Source organism: Bidens hawaiensis, unplaced genomic scaffold (assembly GCF_021521415.1).
Source record: "Bidens hawaiensis isolate Kalapana, Puna unplaced genomic scaffold, B.hawaiensis_p1.1 tig00001521_1, whole genome shotgun sequence".
NCBI classification, from domain to species: domain Eukaryota; kingdom Viridiplantae; phylum Streptophyta; class Magnoliopsida; order Asterales; family Asteraceae; genus Bidens; species Bidens hawaiensis.
The window spans coordinates 3,665,359-3,688,025 of record NW_027491087.1 but is presented as its reverse complement, the minus strand read 5'-3'; the positions used below and the strand labels follow the sequence as shown (position 1 = coordinate 3,688,025).

General features: G+C 36.6%; 2 protein-coding genes across 3 annotated transcripts in view; one reads left to right on the top strand and one right to left on the bottom strand.

Moving 5' to 3' along the window:
• The window catches only part of LOC143584766 (uncharacterized), a 267,673-nt gene extending 248,818 nt beyond the window's left edge, over positions 1-18,855 (top strand). The window contains exons 2-10 of one of the 2 annotated variants that reach the window (XM_077066742.1): positions 14,645-14,750; positions 15,463-15,511; positions 15,804-15,892; positions 17,037-17,093; positions 17,198-17,260; positions 17,364-17,429; positions 17,718-17,804; positions 18,046-18,139; positions 18,242-18,855. In XM_077066742.1, the coding sequence (XP_076922857.1) occupies positions 14,646-14,750; positions 15,463-15,511; positions 15,804-15,892; positions 17,037-17,093; positions 17,198-17,260; positions 17,364-17,429; positions 17,718-17,804; positions 18,046-18,139; positions 18,242-18,705 (1,074 nt within the window). In that variant the 5' untranslated portion in view covers position 14,645 and the 3' untranslated portion in view covers positions 18,706-18,855. Of the gene's footprint in view, positions 1-14,595; positions 14,751-15,462; positions 15,512-15,803; positions 15,893-17,036; positions 17,094-17,197; positions 17,261-17,363; positions 17,430-17,717; positions 17,805-18,045; positions 18,140-18,241 lie in introns of those variants that run through there. The other variant, XM_077066737.1, reaches the window with a different exon arrangement.
• LOC143584724 (translation initiation factor eIF2B subunit delta-like) lies at positions 959-7,428 on the bottom strand. Its single transcript, XM_077066711.1, has 7 exons — positions 6,808-7,428; positions 5,929-6,054; positions 3,416-3,747; positions 2,343-3,087; positions 1,469-1,562; positions 1,322-1,376; positions 959-1,231 (listed from the first exon to the last, which is right to left on the bottom strand). Exons 1-7 carry the CDS (start codon positions 7,253-7,255, stop codon positions 1,169-1,171), a joined length of 1,863 nt encoding a protein of 620 aa, XP_076922826.1. The 5' UTR covers positions 7,256-7,428; the 3' UTR covers positions 959-1,168.
• Positions 18,856-22,667: the final 3,812 nt, after the last annotated feature.

Below are 22,667 nucleotides of genomic sequence, written 5' to 3'. Positions count from 1 at the left end.
TACTTAATTCGTCGTTTCTGGCTCTGCTTCACCTTAATTGTTATTTGAACAAGTAAAAAGTTCCGTCTTGATTCAATTGGGGGTGCATTTCTCACCTGCATGTCCATGGAGTTTTGAAAAATCCAAGCATCTCAAAGATATAGAGGTAGGAATTTATCGAATGAACTGTGCTACTTCGTATACGTCAGGAATCCATTGATGAGAAGGGGTTGTGGAAAGCTTGAACCTAGTTCCTACGGTGATGAATATGAGCGCAACTAAAATTACTTGGCAGTTATAAATTTGTGTACTGATAAGATCATTCACTATTTCTTGAAGCCCGATCTTTCCCCAGATAAGTCATATAGCCAAGAGAAACCATAATCCAGAATAGAAAGCCTCACCCATGAGCAAATATTTCGAGTCTCGTTAAACCAAATTATATGTAATGATCAATAAACAAAGTCGAATTCTAGATATACACATGTCAAAATCCTAGCAACGAATCTATAATAAATTCGATAAAGAAATATTTTCTATTGATAGCTGAACTGAAATTGACAAACACTTAATACCGATATTATAACTTAATATCGATATTATAGTTTCAACAAGAATTGCGTTCCCGGCCCAATTATGTGACTAAAGTTCTTGTTCAGCAACTGAAAACAACAGGTCCCCTTAGCTGAAGGAGTTTGAAAAGTATACTAATGGACCCGATGAGATCTTACAAATGCTTCATTTATCACATAAAACTTACGAGACTTGTACTGGCCATTAGATAATATTGGGTATTTCATACTACTTCACCGATTCACTCGGACCATATGCTGTTCTCTTGTGTTGATGAATGAACACTCCCAATAACTTTTCAAGTAAAGCTTCCAATGAGAATAAAATGTATAAAATTGCACAACAGTAGAACAATATTTACTTGAGTAGTTTTTGTTAGAGAAAGGCGTGACCGACTTTAGTACCATTCAGTTATACACACAAAACTTAAAGATCAAGTATGCATGAACTCAATCAGCAGATCAGAACCCTTTTCCACAATATCCGCTAAACGAGCCACAATAATGAGTATAAAAAAACTGTAGTATTTAATAATAAATAAACTATCCCTGCTTGTCAAATACCATGGCAGCAACTCTTATTTAATCCAATCAGCAAATGCCCCGACACTGAAATCCTATACTAGTATGTGCTCTCGCCCAAACTCCCTTACGATCACAGGCACACTCGTCGGTGGTATCTAAATAATATCCGTAAGAAAATGTTAGTCAATCAACCATATCCATATGAAACTGACCGTTTAAATATTCTGAAAGGGGAGCAGACTTACCAGCCCATACTCGGTGACTATCGTAGACACATAATCCGCAGGAGTCACGTCATAACTGTGTTGTACATATTCAAAATCATTAGTAATAACTAATATATAATAAGACAACGTCACATTATTTCAACTGATAAAATTATACGAACTCACACTAAATTCAGAAGTTGCAGATTTTCCTTGCTAGCCCAATCATCCAAACAATTGTTCTTTCTCCCAGGAACCTTGGCTATCACATCAGGATCACCTGAGAATAATAAGTTCACAGGCATTTATTAGCCCGGAAAATAGAGGTTGTTCTGGACCTGATTACTTTAAATGAGTCGATTTTAAGTTATTTTCAACTCATTCGAACCAAATAGGACAGACGGATCGAATTAGCACACAGCTTCTTAGATTGGGTATCTGGGTTTATTCAACATTCTAAATTCTATTATTGTAGAGTTTTTGGTAATCCTATTTAACGATTAATTATTTACTAAGAAATAAAACACATGAACAAAATTTGCTTGTGGGAAACCTAGCTCGTTACCCAACATGCCTATTTAACAATTAATTATTTATTAAAAAAAACATAAACAAAATTTGTTCGTGGGCCAACCGGGCCTGTTACGCAATGTGCTAATTTGTAATTTGCATGAAAAAAGAGTTAATTATATGTTAGGACCAATATTGCAACTATGGTCCTTGGCTTCAAGAAATTACACCGATGGTTCCTAATAGTTTGAAAGCGTGACACAAATGGTTCTTTAAAACGAATGGTCGTTAGTTTTTCAGTTAAATGCACTTAAAATGACTAAAGTATCTTTACTGCTAAAAAGAAAAAGAAAAAATATTTACGCCCTAAACTAAAAAACTAACGCTCGTCCATTTCAAGGACCATCTATGTTTCTATTTTAAACTATCCGAAGCCATAAATGTGATTTCTCAATGTTAAGGACCATACTTGCAGTATGGGTATGGGTATAACGAATGAACCATACGTGTAATTAACTAAAAAAATGATAATAATTAAGTGACTTCATACCTAGTTCGTTTGAACATATTGAATCAAGTTGTACCCTTTCATGAAACTTATACGATTCACAACAAACCAAAACGGGCACACGGTAAGCATGTCCCACCATAGCAATACACGCGGTTCCAACAGTCGAATAAACCGTTCCATTAGACAAAACTGAAGCAGCCCCCATAAAGATTTTAGTAACTTCTGGCATAATATAAGAAATGCCGTTTATATGCGTGTATGTACAACTCAAACCCTTTTCAACTAACTTCCGAAGCAACTGTTGACCTTCAAGATTAGGGCGTGAGTCAACTACCACCACCCGAAACTGCCTCTTAAGTTCATGAGCACGCGATATAATCATTTCAATTAAAGATGATGACCCGTAGGTGAGTATAACATCACCGTCACAAATCTTTGTAACCGCGTGTATGACTATTTGTTTGTCTGCAAGAACAATCTTTGTGTTTATGTAATCGTCAATGTCGGAACATAAAGATGCTTTTGCTTCTGGTTCAGTTTGGGCCAGCGTAATTTTGGAAATTCGGGCTTTTAGGAAACGGAGTGTGTTTCCCATACTGATTGAAAGGGGTCTGCATTCGTTTAAAAACGAAACTGAAGTGTTGATCTTTGCGGTTAAATCTCTAGCTAAGGTTTTCTCGGGTGGTGTAATGTAGTCCTCAATGACTTTTTGGAATGCTTGAAGCATCGCTATGCAACGAGCATTGCTCCACATTATGTCTCCAGCTAAAACTTGTAAACCGATCTGAGAAAAATACATTATACGATCGTTAATTTTACTAGACACGAGAGAAAACTTTGACATGTTCATTGTATTCAAGAGAAAACTTTGGTCCGTTCACTTACGTGTTTATTGTATTCAAGAAATTAAATTACTTGCTAAATATAAAAATTTCAAAATTCAGATAAAAAGTGTTTTAGGCCAACCTGACCCATTTTTACACGAACTTAGTCTGTCTGATTGCAGTATTCATAAACTTGATTGCAAATTGTCTGTTTTTCATTTACTAACCCACCTTTAATTAACCGTCAACAATGAATAAAACAATTATAAACAAGTTAACATTGCATACCTTGTAAACAGAAGAGTGCACATCATCAATTTGGAAAAATGATGATCCAAGATCAGAAAGCTGATTTCCTCGTTCGTATTGCGGTAAATGCCTAAATAATTCAACTCTATTTCTAGCCTCGGTCTGTTTGATTACTGATCGTTTCTTAGCTTTTTCAACCCGGGTTTTATCATCAAACTGCATGCGTGGAGGCGGCATGTCTTTTTTTCTATCCTTTTCTGGTGGTTTATTATCACCACCTTTCTTCTCATGAACAACACTAGGAGCCGGCGGTTGAGAAACATCTTTCTTGTGATTTGCCTGTTTTGCTGGTTTACTTGCTTGTGATGGAGCTGAAAGAATACCAAGAATAAGATTAATAAACAAATAATAAAATAAAATAAAATTGAATGCACCCTAACAACATTCTTAATATGATTTCTTACAAGTCACCTGTGCAATGCAGAAACGCCAATGTATGTATACCCCAGTAAAATCCCACCCATAGCAAAAATCAGAACCTTTGCAACTTCAAAATAATTCCCATTTTTAAATATACACATGCTATATAAGAAGATTAATGGAAAAGTATACCAGGAGTGAAACAGGTGTCCGTGCGCCAGTGGGGGAGAAGAAGATTAATGGAAAAGTATAGGGAGAAGTATAGGGAGAAGAAGCGTGATCTACATATAGGGAGAAGAAGCGTGATCTACATATGGTGTTTATCCCTTATAAGAAGATTAATGGAAAAGTATAGGGAGAAGAAGCGTGATCTACATATGGTGTTTATTGACCTAGAAAAGGCCTACGACAGTGTGCCACGACAGGTGCTCTGGGAGTGCTTGGAGGGTAGAAGAGTGCCCAAGAAATACATAGAGATAATTATGGATATGTATACCAGGAGTGAAACAAGTGTCCGTGCGCCAGTTGGGGATACTGATTTCTTTCCTGTAGAGGTAGGTCTTCACCAGGGGTCAGCGTTGAGCCCGTTTCTTTTTGCAGTAGTCTTGGATGAGTTGTCAAAGTCGATTCAGGGGACTCTCCCGTGGTGCATGATGTTCGCAGACGATATTGTGTTACTTGCTGAAAAAAAACAAGATCTAAACATGAGGCTTGAGGAGTGGCGAACAACCTTAGAGACAAAAGGTTTAAAGATTAGCCGATCTAAGACGGAGTACCTCCACTGTGATTTTGGTGGGATAAACGACAATGAAGACGCACAGATCACAATTGAAGGGCAGGTGGTCCCGCAGGTAACGAAGTTCAAGTATTTAGGATCATTTGTACAGAGCGATGGGGAATTAGACAGTGATGTGACCCACCGAGTTCAGGTAGGATGGTTTAGATGGAAAGCAGCCACAGGTATATTGTGCGACAAGAGTTTCCCGATTAAACTAAAGGGAAAATTCTATAGGGTGGCAGTTAGACCTGCAATGCTATATGGAACAGATTGTTGGGCCATCAAGAAGGCACAAGTGCAGAAGATGGAGGTAGCAGAAATGAGAATGCTACGTTGGATGTGTGGGCACACAAGGCTAGACCGAATAAGAAACGTTGTGTTTCGCGAGAGATTAGGGGTGGCGAACATAGCAGACAAGATAAGAGAGTGGAGATTGAGATGGTTTGGACATGTAAAGAGAAGACAGACGACGAATCCTGTTAGATCCGTAGAAAACATTACTATAGAGGGGAGGAGGGGTAGAGGACGACCGAAATTGACTTGGGATGAGAGGATTAGGCATGATTTGATAGACCTAAACCTCTCCGAGGACATGGTTGAGGATAGGAATTCGTGGAGAAGTAGAATTAAAGTTAAGGATTTTTAGAGAGAATTGAATACCTTAGGGCTTAGACTTAACTTATTTAGGTCACATACCATAATGGTATTTCCCTTACATATATTATTATTATTATTATAATTATTATTAGCTTTTATATAGCTGTTAAACTGTGATCTTATTATTAATATTATTATAATTAGTAGTAGTTTTTATATAACTGTTAAACTTAGATTTCCTTTATTTTGCTTCATACACATGTACTTAGAGCCGAGGGTCTCTCTGGAAGCCACCTCTTTATTCCTTTGGATAGAGGTACGGTGTGCCTACATCCCACCCTCCCCAGACCCTACTTATAGCTTTGCTGTCGGTGGGATTTTACTGGGCATGATTGATTGATTGATTGACATGCTATATATATAGCAGAACCGATAGTTATGAGCATATTTTTCTGACAATGGCAAATAATCTAGCCAACTCTCTGTTTCAACATATAAAAAACACTATACAACACTAAAGAAATATGAAACAAATTAAGGTTCCAATATCTTGTAATTAGATTCATAAAAAAAATATATATAATCTGAAAAAAATAACACAAATGTATCTAAAACTAAGGCAAGAGTAATAAACGGATTACATAATAAATGTTGCACTCAAGTCCAACAATATTACCTATTAACTCAGAAAATCATAGTTCATAAAAACTAAGACTATTAAATCCTCTTATTTCTAAAAAGCATAAAAAAGTCAAACCTTTGGCAGAAGCTTTTGCAGCTCGTTGAGCTTCTTGTAAAGCACGCCTCTCAGCTTTAGTTGTTTTTTCCTTTAGTGGCTTTGAATTCTTTTGTGATGACCCTTCTGCAACATGGCCACTAATTTCTGCACCACAAAAATACAAATATTATACCAATCACTAAAGAAAAAATCATGCACATACTCTGATACTCATGTACATACGTGTATCCATGTATACACACACACCGACACACATGTATTATGCTTATCAATAAAGAAAAAGCCTTGAACATCTTCATGTACGTATGTGTATACATGTATACACACACATGTGCATAAGATCAATCGCCAAAGCCTACAATCCAACACAACAAATTGTATACAGAAAATCTGGAACAGTCAAACAAGAAAACTATACTGAGTCTGTGTATACATAATATTGCTACAATAACTTCTAAGCAAACATGGTTCTAAAAATCACACACAAAAAAGCCAATTAGTTGTAGACTAATCGCACGACATTAATCGCCAATTGTCCCTAAACGCCCCTAATAAGACCTAATAGGCCCTAATTCCTGAATGGGTCGATGAGGTGTTAAAACCTGTCTACTTCATAAGCTTACACATAAAAAGCGTGTATAAATAAAAATACATATATAAAACTGAAAATTGCATACAAAATGTGTGAATATATACAAATCTAAAAAGTACACATAAACATTCCAATCCAACTAATAGTCGGTACTGCACCAGCCGACAGTGAACACTCCGCGAGTTTTACACTGTAAACAAACATGGAATTATAACCTAAAACCTATAACCTACTTCACAATAATATGAATAAACATACAATGCAAAATATAATCATTACAGAGTTCAATATTAATAAATGTATACCTTCATTAGAGGCTTCAATTGGTTGTTTCAAATTTGGTCCACTAGTAGTAGCAGTAACTTTACCAGAACTCTCCTTCTTAATCCAATTAACCGAATCCTCCGAAAACTCTCCACCAATTCCAATCCTACTTGACGGAGACGGCGTCGGCGAAACACTGAAAACCGATTCCGTGACGGTGTAGCTTCCAGCCTGCAAGCTATCCACCGGCGGATGAGCATGCAGCTGACTCGTAGCCGGAACCGGCACGCCGACGGCACGTGAGAGGTTATCAGACGCGTGACGTGGCGGAGGAATCATGACCGGAGATAAGGAGTCGGAGACCGGTGACTGAACCGGAGTGGTGACGGGTGGACCGGACTGTGTGCGGTCGGGTGGTGGACCGGGAGTGAAGAAGCCGACCTTGCGGACTTTTGGATCGATGACGCGAGACGGTCGGCGTGGGTCCATTGGTGGTTAGTAGTTGTTAGTGGTGGTGGTGGTCAATTGAGTGTGGAGAGATGGAATTTGCATGGTGGATTGATTAGTAGTGTTGAAGCTCCATTGATGGATTCTAGGTTTTGAGTTTGATGATGATGATGGTTTGCAGAAGCAGCAGGGTAAAATTTTGGCAGTAGGTTTTATTAATATTATTTTGTATGGTATAATGATGTATTGCGTTTTTTTAACGGCGTCAAAACCCTAATACGAATGCTAATCTTATTTAATATGTCTTATACTAGAGGTGCACAAACCGGTTTTTTTAAAAAAACCGGTTCGGTTATTAACCGGACCGGTTTTTTTTGGCCCGGAAAAAAACCGGTTCGGTTAATAACCGGACCGGTTAATAACCGGTTTTTTGCTGTCAAAACCCTAACCGGTCTAACCGGTTAGGACCGGTTTAGAAACCGGTTAGAACCGGTTTTTTTATTAACCGGTTTTTTTATTAACCGGTTTTTTTTATTAACCGGTTTTTTTTTTTTTTTTTAAATTTCGCGGTTTCAAATACGAATATTTGTTTTTTACATTAAAAATACAAACATTAAATCGTTATCGCATATTCGTAACTCAAAAATACAAACATTAAATCATTAACACTGAAGAAATCTCTGCCACGATTACATGAACAACTTGCTGTTTCTTACTCATGATTTGCCTCCATGTTTGCTGTTTCTTTAACTAATTTTCTTCGCTACCCGATCCCGAGCTATTTCTTAGGTAATCGTCGTACGCGGCTTCTTCATCGGTCATTGGTTGAGTGTGTCCTTCATTGACCTCGTCTTCATACAAGCCCGCTTCATACTCCATTTCCCCCTCGAGTGAGCGTTGATGTTGTGCCCTATCTAAAGAGTCCAAGTAATCCTTGTAGCAAATCGACATCTCTATAGCTGGTGCAGTGAGTCGAGTCCTCCTAATCGATATAACCCTGCCAGAAACAGAAAAAGCAGACTCCGAAGCTACCGTGGAAGCTTGGACCGTTAGTAAATCTTTGGCCATGGCGGCGAGGATCGGAAACTCATCCTCCTTACCTCTCCACCAAGCCAGCAAATCAAGACTTCTAAATTCATCCGGAGTCATGTGTTTCACAAAGTTGGTACCACCATACCTTCCAAGTTCACTGCTTGGGGTGTTTACCTTTAGACGTTTACCGGCGTCTTCCCAAATCATGTAGTACATCCCCATTTCAAGGTCGGTTTGGGATTGGGATTGGGCAACAGCTCTTAACGAGTCATGAATTTGGGAAGACGACCCGTATTTTGTAAGGTAGACATCATACATGTTTGACAAGGTGGTGTTGAAAGCATTCTTTAAAGTTTGGCTATAATAGGGGTTTTGATCGTCGTTTAACCCAAGCTCATCACAAATTTTTTCTATTAAAGCTTCAACACCACCAACATTGATGCAAGGGTTTAATGCAGCAGCACATGTCAAAACAGCGGGTAGTTCTTGAAAATATTTTCTAAATTTTTCTTTCATTTTTACACCCATATCAAAATAAGGTGCACCCCTACAATCAAGTTCACTCAACTTTGTGCACATGACAGCAATTTTTGGTAAAGCAATGGGGCTTGTTGGATAGTAAACCCTGGATAAACTAGTTGTGCAAGATTTAAAAATTTGAAGGACCTCCATAACGATCTCAATCAATAACCAGTTTCTAGGATCGTACGGTGCACATTTACCCCTACTTGACAAAATTTGATGAAACGCAATTAATGATTCTTTTTGTTGGATGGCTTTCTCAAACATATTACAAGTCGAGTTCCATCTTGTTGGACAATCCCAATTTGGCCCCAACCATTGACAATTAGCTTCTACACAAAATTTTTTGTATCTTGAAAATGTTTTATTGTTGCTAAAAACATCTCGTAACATTCTTTTAAAATTGTTTCTTTGCGTTTCGATCACGTTTAACCCATCTTGCACGGCCAAGTTGATAATATGTGCAATGCATCGGCTATGAAAAAACGCTCCATCACAAATAGGTTTATACTTTAATTTTAAATGGCCAACCGCGGCCGTATTGTTGGACGCGTTATCAAACGAAATTGAAAAGATTTTATGTTCAATCTTGTATTGTCGAATGACTTTATCCAAGATTTGAAAAAATATTTCTACCCGTGTGCGGGTAATCAAACAATTGAAACGCAACGGTTCGTTTCATCATTTGCCACGACTCGGGGTCAACCCAATGAGCCGTCACACAAATGTATGAGTCGGGCGAACCATGAGGTACCGACCACACATCCGTTGTTAAGTTTACACCAGTTTGTAAGTTTGAAAAGTATGAAATTAGTTCGGATTTAGCGTTTTTCCATGCTTTAAGACAATCTCTTCTAAGGGTCGAACGACTTACGTGTTGGTAGCGTGGTTGAACATAGTTTTGCATCATCTCCGTGAATTGAGGGTTGTCGAAGTGGTTGAAAGGAAGTGTTTGTTGAATCACAAAGTTTGAAAACTTTTGACGTACCGCTTCAACGTCGTACGTAAACACCGCTCCTTGATTCGTCATCTGCGGCTGCGAACTACTTCCCGATTCGTCCTTCAAGGCCTTGCAAAAGGGCCTTTGTACATGCGCTTTTAAAGTGGAGTTTGCATCTTTGCCATAAAACTTCAAACAATGTTTGCATCGAGCTTTTTAGCTACCGTTAGACATTTCGCATAGGTCGAAATGTTGCCAAACATCATGGTTTCGTTTCGTGGGGATGACCCGAACGACCGTTTCTCCCGTGTTCGAGGCACCCATGTTGACGGATGAAGCAGCACTTTGGGAGGCCACGATAATCGACTACGAAATAAGAGCGTATGGAGTGGTAATGTGGTATAATTGAGCGTGAGATAACAAAATAATCGCATATGAAATAAACGTTTAGAGCGTTTGGAGTTGTATAATCGAGTGTGATCTAACCAATACCCAACCTAAACTATATATAGATGTTTGTGGGGGTAAAATGGTAAAAAAAAAAACGGTACAAAAACAAAAAAAACGGGCATATAGCCGTTATACAACGTTCAAAAACCGGTTTTTAACCGGTTAACCGGTTATGGAGAAACCGGTTAACCGGTTTTTCCACAACGGTCAAAAACCGGTTTTTTTATAAACCGGTTAACCGGTTTTTCCATAACCGGTTAATAAAAAAAACCGGTTTTTCCATTAACCGGTTCGTTAACCGGTTTTGGATCTAAAACTTGTAACCGAAAGACGAACCGGCGGTTTGTAAACCGGTCAAACCGGTTTTTAAAAAACCGGTTTTCGTAAAAACCGGTTTCCGGTTTAAACCGGTAAACCGGTTCCCCAACCGGTTTTTTTGGCCATCTCTATCTTATACTATAAATGTGCTTGCGCAATGCGACGGAGAACAAAAATTATAGTAATCATGTAATAATTGTGGATGTTCAAGGTTCGTTTGAAATCTTGACCAGAAACCCAACCCAAATCTCTCACGGGTTTTTCATGTTCGGGTAATTCAGGTTGGATTAATCAGGTTTCAAGTATCCTAGAAAAAAAAAAGTAAAAAACCAATTTTTTTTTCAAAAACTACAATCAAATTTTTAAAAGTAAAACAACATATTATTCTTTGCTTATAAGTTATAACACAAATAATCAAATACAGTAATAAACTAACCTAACTTGATAAAATAATTCAAAAGAAGAGTAAAACTAACTCGAACCATAAATAATCGTATTCAATCGGGTGTGATTTGGTTGTTCGATTACGGTTGCTATTAGTAATAAACAGAAAACATAAATTAATAATAAGCAATCAATACATAACAGTTAGAATGACAACAGTCGATTAGAACCAGATTCGGATAACTTTAGTGGCTAAGACTTAGCTTATTATACATAAACTATTTTATTTCAAAACTAAAAGCTTATCCGGGTTGACCCAAACTTATAAATCAAACCCGAGAATCAAAACGAATTACTTCGGTTCGGGTTCGGGTTCGGGTTAGTCTTTTCTCGGGTTCAGGTTCTTCAAGTCGGGTTAGTTAGGGTTTGGGTACAAGTGACAACCCTAGATCGGTTTGGGTTGAAACCACTTTTAGGAGATTAAAAAAAACATGTGTAACCATTTAGGTTTGGTTTAAAATTGGTTTATATAGCGACCAATTTTTTATAAAATAATATTTAATAAAAAAACAAAAACATACATATAAAAACATGCATATATCGGTTCGTGAACCATTGGTTGCACAGTAGCTTCTCTTTAAAAACCCCACACTGGTCACAAACATTCGGATCCAAACATGTTCAGTTATGATAATTAGGTTTTTTCTTTTGTATTTTTTTTTTGGGTGTGAGCAAACATACGTATGTGGAAGGGAGAAACGATTTTGACTGGCGCAAAATAGTTAATGAAGTCTTAACTTGGGGAAGAATATGAAATGTTTTATTGTTTCTAAAGGTTGACTTCAATAAATCTTTTATTCTATTAGTTAGAGATTTATTTAACCTGATCAAGGACTGAATTGGCTTTTGAGACAAGTGACATGGCTATAGTCTGGCAGGGCTTCGATCCTATTTAAAGGGTCGCCCATGTGTCTGTAATTTATTTTAGGACTGTAAATATTTGTTCATATATTGAATAAAATAAAAAAAACTACAATACATAAATCATAAATAAAAGCATCAAACTATATAGTAAGAATACAACTAAGATAGACCAAAACTTAAAAAAACACATGAGATAAGACATAAATTATTGGCGGAGGCTTTGTGTTTACCGTGAGTTCCTTAAAATTTAAAAGTCTCTTAGAAGAACTTATTTGTTTCCCAAGATACAACAACACAAACAATATGTATTTTCAGAGACGACTCTATCATCTTAAGGTTAATCATGAAGACCAAGATAAAAAAAGAAGATGAATAAATACTAGAATTTGCTATGTTTTTTGCAAAGGATTTTTGGTGTTTTAGGTGTATTATGGAACTAATAATCTCACAATATTTATAAAATTATAGTGAAATACACGTGAACAACTGACTATAGATAACAGATCAATGCCTATCCCACGTTGCACATGTGTACGAGTTTGATAGGAATTGAAACTAAATCGAAGCTCAAAATGAACAACAATGGTGGAATTGAAATATTATTATGGAGAAAATGATGATCACAAGGATCTACAAGATAACTAACCACCTAAGTGGTCCCGGGCTATGCCCTTCTCATGCACATGACAATGAGCCTAACAACTAACCAATTCTATTCCCTCCCCTCCACTATAGACTAATGCCTTATTTATAGAACTACTAATTAGACTAACCCCCTCCACAATTACAATATGCTATTAGTGCAAATTCTATCAATACTTCCCCTTAGAAAAAGTCTTGTCTCCAAGACTTTGATCAGAAACTTGACCCGGAATCCAGATTCGTTTTCTGGTGGCTGCGGCTGCCCATGCATGACCCAGATATGCCACGTAACCAAAAACCGCGAACACGATCCGTTGAGAGGAGATGATACAATGTAACTTTTCCCCTGTCAAATGGAGCTTTGCCCATACCACACAAATCAAAAAGTGAACAAGTCAACCACTACTAATTACACTAACCCCCCTCCACAATTACAATATACTATTAGTGCAAATTCTATCAATACTTCCCCCATCGAAAAAGTCTTGTCTCCAAGACTTTGATCAGAAACTTGACCCGGAATCCAGATTCATTTTCCGGTGGTCACGGCTGCCCATACATGACCCAGATATGCCACGTAACCAAAAACCGCGAACACGATCCATTGAGAGGAGGATGATACAATGTAACTTTTCCCCTGTCAAATGAAGCTTTGCCCATACCACACAAATCCAAAAGTGAACAAGTCAACCCCACCCTCAATTTCTGCTCTATACCTTGGCCTGGATCTGGATAAACCAGATCCACAACTGATTTCAATTCCACACCATCGCCCATCATAGTTTCTGAGCCCAGCGTCCCGTGTTCATCTTCCGATATAGTCCTATTAACCCTAGGCAACATCAGATTTCCATGTCCACACAAACGCTCTTTGGATCTGGAAACGAGCGCCTCCAGCTGAGTTATCAGAGATGGTAGACCATCAGACAAATCCCTATCAGAAGCAGAGTTAGGACCAGAATCCGTATCGAAAACAACTTTGGGACGAAAATAGGGAGTTACCTCACTGAAATAGTCTCCCAAACCAGGCGACCCAGCAATAGACATCTTCTCATGTTGTTTCATCCAATCGAGAAAACACTTCTGAAATTCTCTCTGTTTCTCCCGATCCTCTTGCAAAACCAGCAACGTCGATTTAATTTCAGTAACATCAGATTGTAATTGGAGAATTTGCTGCTCATGTGCATCTAAACGAGATGATTGATTCACCATGATCGAATATGAAATTGAAGGAATGAAATCGGATCTGAAATTGAATCTCAAATCAGATATGAGATTGAATCTGAAATCGGATCTGAGATTGAATCTGAAATCGGATTTGAAATTGAATCGTAAGTCGGATCTGAGATCTGAAAGAAAACACATATCTGGACTGAAATTGATGGTATAAAATAGATGGAGAGATTTGGTGAGGTAATCGGATTTGAGATCTGAGATCTGAATACAGATATGAAATTTTGAAATTAAACGGAGAGTAGAGGTGAGGCAGGTCGGACCAATGATAGGAATTGAAACTAAATCGAAGCTCAAAATGAACAACAATGGTGGAATTGAAATATTATTATGGAGAAAATGATGATCACAAGGATCTACAAGATAACTAACCACCTAAGTGGTCCCGGGCTATGCCCTTCTCATACACATGGCAATGAGCCTAACAACTAACCAATTCTATTCCCTCCCCTCCACTAGAGACTAATGCCTTATTTATAGAACTACTAATTACACTAACCCCCTCCACAATTACAATATACTATTAGTGCAAATTCTATCAGAGTTTAAGGTGTCTTGCACTCTTAGGATTCCCACCAGATGCTCACCTCCTCACACATGTGGGTAACTTCCCACTTATTCACATATCTGTACATGCATCTTCGAACATCAATATCTCATTCATCATATCTTCGATTTAAATGTGATTTGATGAGTTGAAAAACTTTCACCGTCTCACAACATACTATCCAGTTGAAATAATTGACAATATTGTTTTATTATCCCTAGTTACGTATCCAAAACTGGTGAAAAATAACTTTAATCGTTAAAGAAATTGATAAAAAGCGTTTAATTAAAAAAAAGAAACCTTTTTATATTTATTTACTAAATAAAAATAAAAATAAAAAATATATCACCGTCCTGTTTTGCTATTTTAAGATAAAAAGTTGGGATTTTGATTAATTGTCTTGGTTGTTTGAAATCCTAGGGTTTTAGAAACACTTGAGGATGACGACTCGAATAGCTCCGGGCGTGGGAGCAAATCTGCTGGGTCAACACTCGGCCGAGAGGAACCAAGACGCCACCGCTTACGTCGGCAATCTCGACCCTCAGGTACTCTTTATTCTTCATCATCCAGGTTTTATTATTATTACTGTATTCGTATAATTGTAACTCCAATTGCTAAGTTGAATAACCATAATTTATAAAATACGAGCCATTAATTAAACAAATATCACTTAGCAATGAGATATCGCCTTCTGTTTCATACCTATTTGCTTGTTTATCAATGCATTATTTGGTGATATTATTTTAATCAGGCCTTTACTTTCATTAGTTAGACATTTGTTCCTATGCTGTCAAACGCCCCTCATGTAAGGCACAGGGAAAGTGCCTCTCTGGCAAGTTTCCGGCCACATTTTGGTCAGCTTCCGGTGAGATTCTTGGCAAACTGGTCTGAAACATCCAAAAATGGTCTAAAACTAGCCCTAAATAAGTCTACAACATGTCTAAAACCCCAAAAAAGTTATACATTTATGCTATGGCCTTTGCTATGATTTGTATTTTATTAGGTGATATCTGGATGATGTAGATATGTAATGAACAGGCTGCATATTACATACGGTAGCAATTGAGAAATAATATGTGACATATGCTAAGTTTGATCTTTAGAGTTGAGCTTATATATCTTTTTAAACAAGTGGATTACTTATCTACTTGTAATCTTTTATATAAAAGTGGATGGCCTTTACATTATACTTACATGTTTCTTTTTATTTTTGTTAGTAGAGGCAGAGCTGATGCTGTTTTATTTTTTTCTTTTCAGGCAAGTGAAGAGTTACTGTGGGAGTTGTTTGTTCAAGCTGGTCCCGTTGGTAAGTTTTTAACATTCGTTATATGAACAACATTTTGAGCAGAATACAGGAACAGTTATCAGTTTTATAAAATTGTGATACGGTAACTCATACAGAGTACACACTAATCTGATCCATGTTGTTTAGCAAGTGCCTAAACAAAACATGAATAACTTTACTCATGAATCATCATTACTAGTCTTATTTTTGTACTTGACAATATGATTTTGCTTGTTGGAATAACATTCACTATCGTACTTTGAAACATGTGTTTCTGAATAATTTGTACTGACTTGTGCAATTTCTTTTTCAGTTAATGTGTATGTTCCTAAAGACAGAGTTACTAATCTCCACCAAGGGTATGGCTTTGTCGAGTTCCGAAGTGAAGAAGATGCAGACTATGTAAGTATTACTTGTTGCTGTGATTTTGTTTTCGTTATTAATGTCTAATGAGAAATCATAAATTGTGAGTAGTTGCCTGGGACTTTGGGAGAGTAACTGAAGTTATAGAGGCTTTCTAGCAGTAGAACTAACAGCTAATGTGTAGGGTGTGCCGTGTAATCTTTTCAATTACTAGTACTTTGACAGAGTTTTACAACAAGACTAGAGCTCTTGATGCAAATGTCAAAACAAAAATGCATATAGTATTATCAGCTTTATTAGCTAGCTCTACATATCTAAATTGTTGAGAACTTGAGATATCTGAAGTTTGAGTATACAAATGGAAGTAGTTCTTTTAGCTTTAGGCCAATGTTTGTAAAATGGACTGGACATTGAACCGATCATCTTAATGGTTCACTCATCACTGTTTGTCTGGTTCATACCGGTCTGGCTGGACTATCTTAATAACTGTATAAAATTAAAACTATGTTAACATTATTAAATATATAAATAAAAAAATGCAACCTAGACTATAATTATACAACCTAGACATTGAATCTGTTATCTTGAATTTTTTTTGGTACATGTGTACAACCTGAAATTCAGAGGAATCAAACTCTGTATATGTCTTACGTACGAATATAATAAATATCTACATATCGTAAGTTTGTTTTTTTGTTTATTTAAATTATACAACCAACAATTTGAACAGATTAACAAAATAGTTTACTTTGGCTTTTGTAACGGAACATGTAGGTTACCTAAAATGGTATGTTACAATTTAAAATTTTTATGTAACCTAAAGTATCAATTGTTAGTTTTGAGAGCTTGATTCTTCGTGGTAAAATAACTACTTCCATTTGTACACATGGTTTTTTGGAGATCTCAACGATTTAAATATCCAGACCTAGCTAGATCAGCTATGGAAATTCTATGTGTTCGAGTTTCAATAGTTGCATCTGAATTCACTATTAGTGTTGGTGGTGGACCTTCAGACCTTTTGCATGTTAATAAAGTTTTCCAAAGTTAATTGGCTTTCTTTTCCATATTAATTAAATGCATGCTGCATAAAAACTTTTTATAAATGTAAGTTTGATAGCTTCAATGGCGTATCTTTTTTGCTTTGAACAAGTGTTTTGACATTTGTGTCTGATGGTGCATGCAGGCAATTAAAGTTCTCAACATGATCAAGCTATATGGGAAGCCAATACGAGTGAACAAGGTATTGTTTTCAATCTTATTTAAATACTTTCCCTTATATTTGTCATAGGTGCAAATATATATGAATTTGATTTTTGCTTTATTTTCTTCTGCATTGCATTGCAGGCATCACAAGATAAGAAGAGCTTGGATGTAGGAGCGAACCTTTTTGTTGGAAACCTGGATCCTGTAAGATTCCTTTTAATTCACACGAATTTCATTAATCTTTTCTGACATGAATTATGTTGACTTGCATTAAATGTTAATAACTACTTGTCACAATATTTTGCAGGATGTGGACGAGAAACTGCTCTATGATACTTTCAGTGCCTTTGGAGTTATTGTGACGAACCCCAAGGTAACTTCTTTTTTTTTCATTATATTATGTGTTATAGTTGTTTATTTAGCTTGTTGTTGCTTTAAAGGTTTGTTGACACCATAAAGTGTATATGTATTGCCACAAAATTACAATAACATAATTGACTATGGGAATTTGTGTATAAGTTTATATATATGGTTTTCAAAGTAATTATTTAGGCGACAATAATCCCTTTAAAATTTTAAATGTTAGTCGTTAGCAGTAATATTCGTTTACTAGTTTACAAGATCACTCATCGCTATGCTATCAACTTATTATTTGTTTCAGATAATGAGAGATCCCGATACTGGAAACTCTCGTGGATTTGGATTCATTAGCTATGATTCTTTTGAGGCTTCAGATGCAGCTATAGAGGTATGCATTTGCTTATGCAGCTATAAGTTTATATATAAATGTTTTTTGGAGACGGGAGGCCTCTCTGGAAGCAGCCTCTCTATCCTCATGGATAGAGGTAAGGTTTGCCTACATGACACACTCCCGAGATCCTATCAATAGCTTTTGCTATTTGTGGGATTTACTGGGCAAGATTGTTGTTGTTGCCCTCACGTAACATAGTTTTTTAACGATACAATTTTTGGCTTTTATAACTGTGCAGTCGATGAACGGACAATATCTATGCAATCGCCAAATAACCGTGTCGTATGCTTACAAGAAAGATACAAAGGGCGAACGTCATGGCACCCCTGCAGGTTAGCCTTTTTACATCATTAACAAATTAAATCACTAGATAACGATTAACTGATGGCTCTCGATTGAAATTGTGATTTTACATTTTTATGCTGCCTATGCAGAGAGGACCCTGGCAAGCGCCAACCCGGGCACTCAGAAAAGTAGGCCCCACACATTATTTGCAAGCGGGCCTCCTACACTTCCCAAGGTTGGTCAACTAAACGGAGCTCCACTTCCTCCACAGCCTTTTGCAAACGGTGCAGTCCCTCAAGTTCAATCAATCCCCCCACCTCCACAACATGCCCAAATGTACCCCCCAATGCAAATGTCAGTGCCACCGCCACAATGGCAGCAAATGGGCCAGCCTCAGGGCATTCCGCCACAGCACCTCCAGCAGTTCAGGCCACCACCACCTCCATCTTCAAACATGCCTCAGATGATGAACCGGCCGCCTCCACCGCCAGCCGGTATGGCTGGTCAGCATGTGTGGAGTGCTCCTCCGCCCCCTCAGCAGATGCCTGGTGGTCAAGGTCACCCTTCTATGATGTCCATGCCGCCACCACAGCCGCCACCTCCGTCAGGTTGAAGCTTATCTTTGTTTCTAGTTGGACTTGTAGACGGAAAACCAGTGTAAGAACATGGTTGAGCAATATCTTTGTTTTTACTTGGTATCATGTTATAAATTGATGACACTTGAAAGGTTTTAGAAGCTTATTTGTTTGGTTAATTGTGAACTAATATTATAAAGTACTTAGAGCTTCACATTTCATTATTCTTTTTATATCTACATAATTTAACCAAGTAAAAGACACATTTTTCTATAAAAAAATAATTTTCCAAAAACCACCTCAAACATCACATTCTATATCTTTATCTTTATTTTATTCTTTATTTTATCCGTAAACATTTATTTTATTGTTGTTTTCTTTTTCTTACGCATCTAAACATGATGAACCCAAGAACTATTGGTAAAAGGAATTATATTATGTGTTTGGTGGGTGATTAACATGAATGAACTAGAGCTAATGATTTGTAGTCGGAGCTAATTTACGATTTTGTTATACATTTTCATCTTCTTGGTAGTCACTAGAAACAAAAAGATTAAAGTCTCATGGACCGAGCGGCTTTAAAACTCACTTATTTTCATATAGAGTGGTTTTGTGTTATTGGGTTAGTTACTTATTAACCCTCATCTCTTAATATAAAATCTTTGAAGGGGGGGTTTAAAGCTTGGTGCAAACATTGTAATTCTTTTTTAAACAACAATCGAACTTCACTTTGAAGAATCACTTAGAAAAACATTGCAATGTTTTGAAAAATAATTCCGGAAAAACCCATTCTTTTCATGTAATTTGGTTATGTTTTGTTTAGTTGGTTATTCTCTAACCATAATCTTTTAATATAAAATCTTTGAACGGGAAGTTTAAGGCTCACTGCAAACGTTGTTATTCTTTTCTCAAACAAGAATTAAACTCTGTTTTGAAGAATCATTTAAACGTGGCAATGAATTGAAAAATAGTTCGGGTAATGATCAAGCGCAAATTGCAACCGAGAGAGACGTTTGGAATTTTGATATCGAGATGGTTCGTGGGAGGGTAGCACAAGCTGTCATTCAAAAAGGCTTGCCGTTTGATCACTCTAAAAAACCACGTTTGACAAAGTTGTTTCAAGAAACGCTCCAACCTCGCTATCATCACATACGTCACACTACTTTAAGACAAAATTGTTTAAAAATGTGGAATAGAAGTTAAAAAAAATTAGTTTTAGGTTAAAAATTTAAAAACCGGTGCTAAGTTAACTAACAATGTTTGTCTGGGTGGGTTCACATGGTATGCTATGTTTGTATCTTTACGTAACTACACTGTTGGTTAATCGACAAACGTGGCAAATTATGAAGTGTACGATTACGTTTGAACTATTTGGATATCCTCACACCGCCGATAACTTTTTTTTTTTTTTTTTTTTTTTTTGTATTTTAGATAGTATCATACAAACATATAAATTACAAGATAAGCCTTTTTTTTCCTCCAACCGATTTGTGTCGGGGTTTTTTCTTTTTCATACTCGATGTGTTGCACATATGTTGTGTTAGACGGTCTAAAATTTAAACAAATAAAATAGTTAAACAAGTATTTTAGAATCACGCTAACCAATATTTTAGAGGCAGTATACAAATATATACAAGATATATTCAATTGTGTCACAATACGAATTCCTTCTTTTAGGTCTGAGTTCGATGTACATACTAGGAGGAATTCGAAATGGAAATGTTTAATAGCGTGCCAATACAAAGAAAGAGTTTATAATTATTCCATAACGGTCTAGCCGCTAAATGAAAAGTCAAAGGCGTTCCTTCAGTTGGTTGGGATTCAATCCAAAAGTAACGATTTGTTTGAAGTGTTAAAAACCGTAACTACTCCCGTATTGAGAGTTTATTATCCCACAAGTCCTTTGGTGCTTCACTAGTTGGTTAATTTGTGTGAAATTAAATGAATTTGAATATGAAGAACAAAGAACAAGTTTACGATGATACGATATTTTCAGTGAATCTAAAATTAAAAAAAAAATATTTTGAACATTTGCCTGCGGTAATTACTTGTGCCACTGTGTTTAACCCGCCTTTAAATGTTATTGTTTTGGTCAAAAATCGATCTAAGGATAATATAACCAAATTTTTTTAGTGAGGTCTTGTGCTTGTGTAACAACAATGAATATGTAGCAAAAATGTATAAAAACACAGAGATTTGTTACGAGGAAAAACCCTTGATTTTGATAGGATCGCCGGCACAAAAACCTTGGGTGATGACAATTGTCGATCACCAATATATTAAACAAGAAAGTAAGGCTACAATGGTAGAGCCAGTGATCGGTGAATACAATAATTGCTAAGTGTCAGTGGTGTAACTAGAACAATCTCTACAAACTAGAGTGAGTATGTTGTGTGTTTTTTCCTAAACCGATATAGCTCAATATATACAAAAATGAGACTAACAAATTATCTTAAAAATCCGCCACTATCTCACTAGAACGCTGCATCCACTTTGACCACGTGCTAGATACTTTGAACTGCGAGTTAGTGGGCTGACTTAGTCTCCAAATCGTTATACCTGCTAATCACAACACCATTCAAATAATACAACTATTAGTAAACAAATAATACCGAGGATTCTTGATCCTGCGCAACTAGGAACATATCCTAAGGATAATTGATCCAAAAGTTACATAAGGATAACGTATCCTCAACATAAAAATCTATGCCCTAACAGTTACCAAGATTGAAACTTTAATTGAAAATTTTGTTTCGTATTTGGATTTGCATGAACAAGACTCGCTTAGCAGAAAAAGCAAAACAAAATTTTAACACTTATTTACTAAATACGTTTGAATTTTATTCTCTTAAACATGGTTCCACACTGTCCATGCGAGAAACAATGGGTTCGAAAGCAAACTCCTCATTTAGGAACCCAAACATATGTTTATTTAATGATATAAGAAACGAAGATGTAAAAAAGCTTGTGGTAGCATATAATAGCCCAGCTACCGTCGCATCATAATATTGTCTGCTTTGGCTGTGACGTACCACCATCGCCTTACGGATTTGCTTTTTGTTGTCCGGGTGAAGCCTTCCCAAGAGGTTATCCATCCCGATACTACTTTCACATGTGGAATTCTCGCTCATCCACTACCATTAAGCGCCTAAAACACATTATGATGGAGAATGTACCCACCTCCTTATAAAGAAAGTTTCGTTCTCCCAAACTGACGTGAAATGTCACATAGCACCAAAAATAGCGAGCTCGACTGATATAGTGGAACCATTTTTATTTGCATAACTTTTATATTTTGGTTGGTGGAAACAAAGGGAATCCCAATTCTCCGTGCTTGACCGCGAGTTACTAACTGTCCAAACTTCTACGGTAGCTTCAAAAAATGCCTTTTTTTAGTGGTATGAAGGAAGAGGCTAAGTCCATCATCCTTTGAATTGTGGATTTTCTTAAAGGACCACTTGGATACGCGGAACGTTTCCAACATGTCTCAACTCTTGAAGGAGGGCTCGAAATTGAAGGACAACTACACGAGGAGGAGTGGCAATCAGCGCTGCACAACCACTATCTGACGAAGAACAAATGTATGATGAATCGGTACGATCAAGTAGTCACTAACCGAAAGATGAAGACACACTTGTGTACGAGATGAAGAACGAATAATTACTATTTAACGAAGAAGCCAAAGGCCCACTCGAAGAATACATATAAAAGAGGAGAAGAAACGAACGAATTCCATGTGACGTCAATTATATATGTTTATTTTTGAAGTTATCTATGTTTTATTTTGAAGCAATTATTATAAAAATCTTGAAACATATTAAAATCAATAAATAAACATGTGTTTTTTGTTTTTTACTTATCTGTTTTTTTTGTACGTTATTCCATTTTTATTTTTTACAATTTCAATGTATTTCCCTAGAACTTTTATAAAAAAAAACTGGTTTTCTATTTAACTGATACGGGTTAACCAATCAAGTTTATACTTAAACCGGTGTTATAG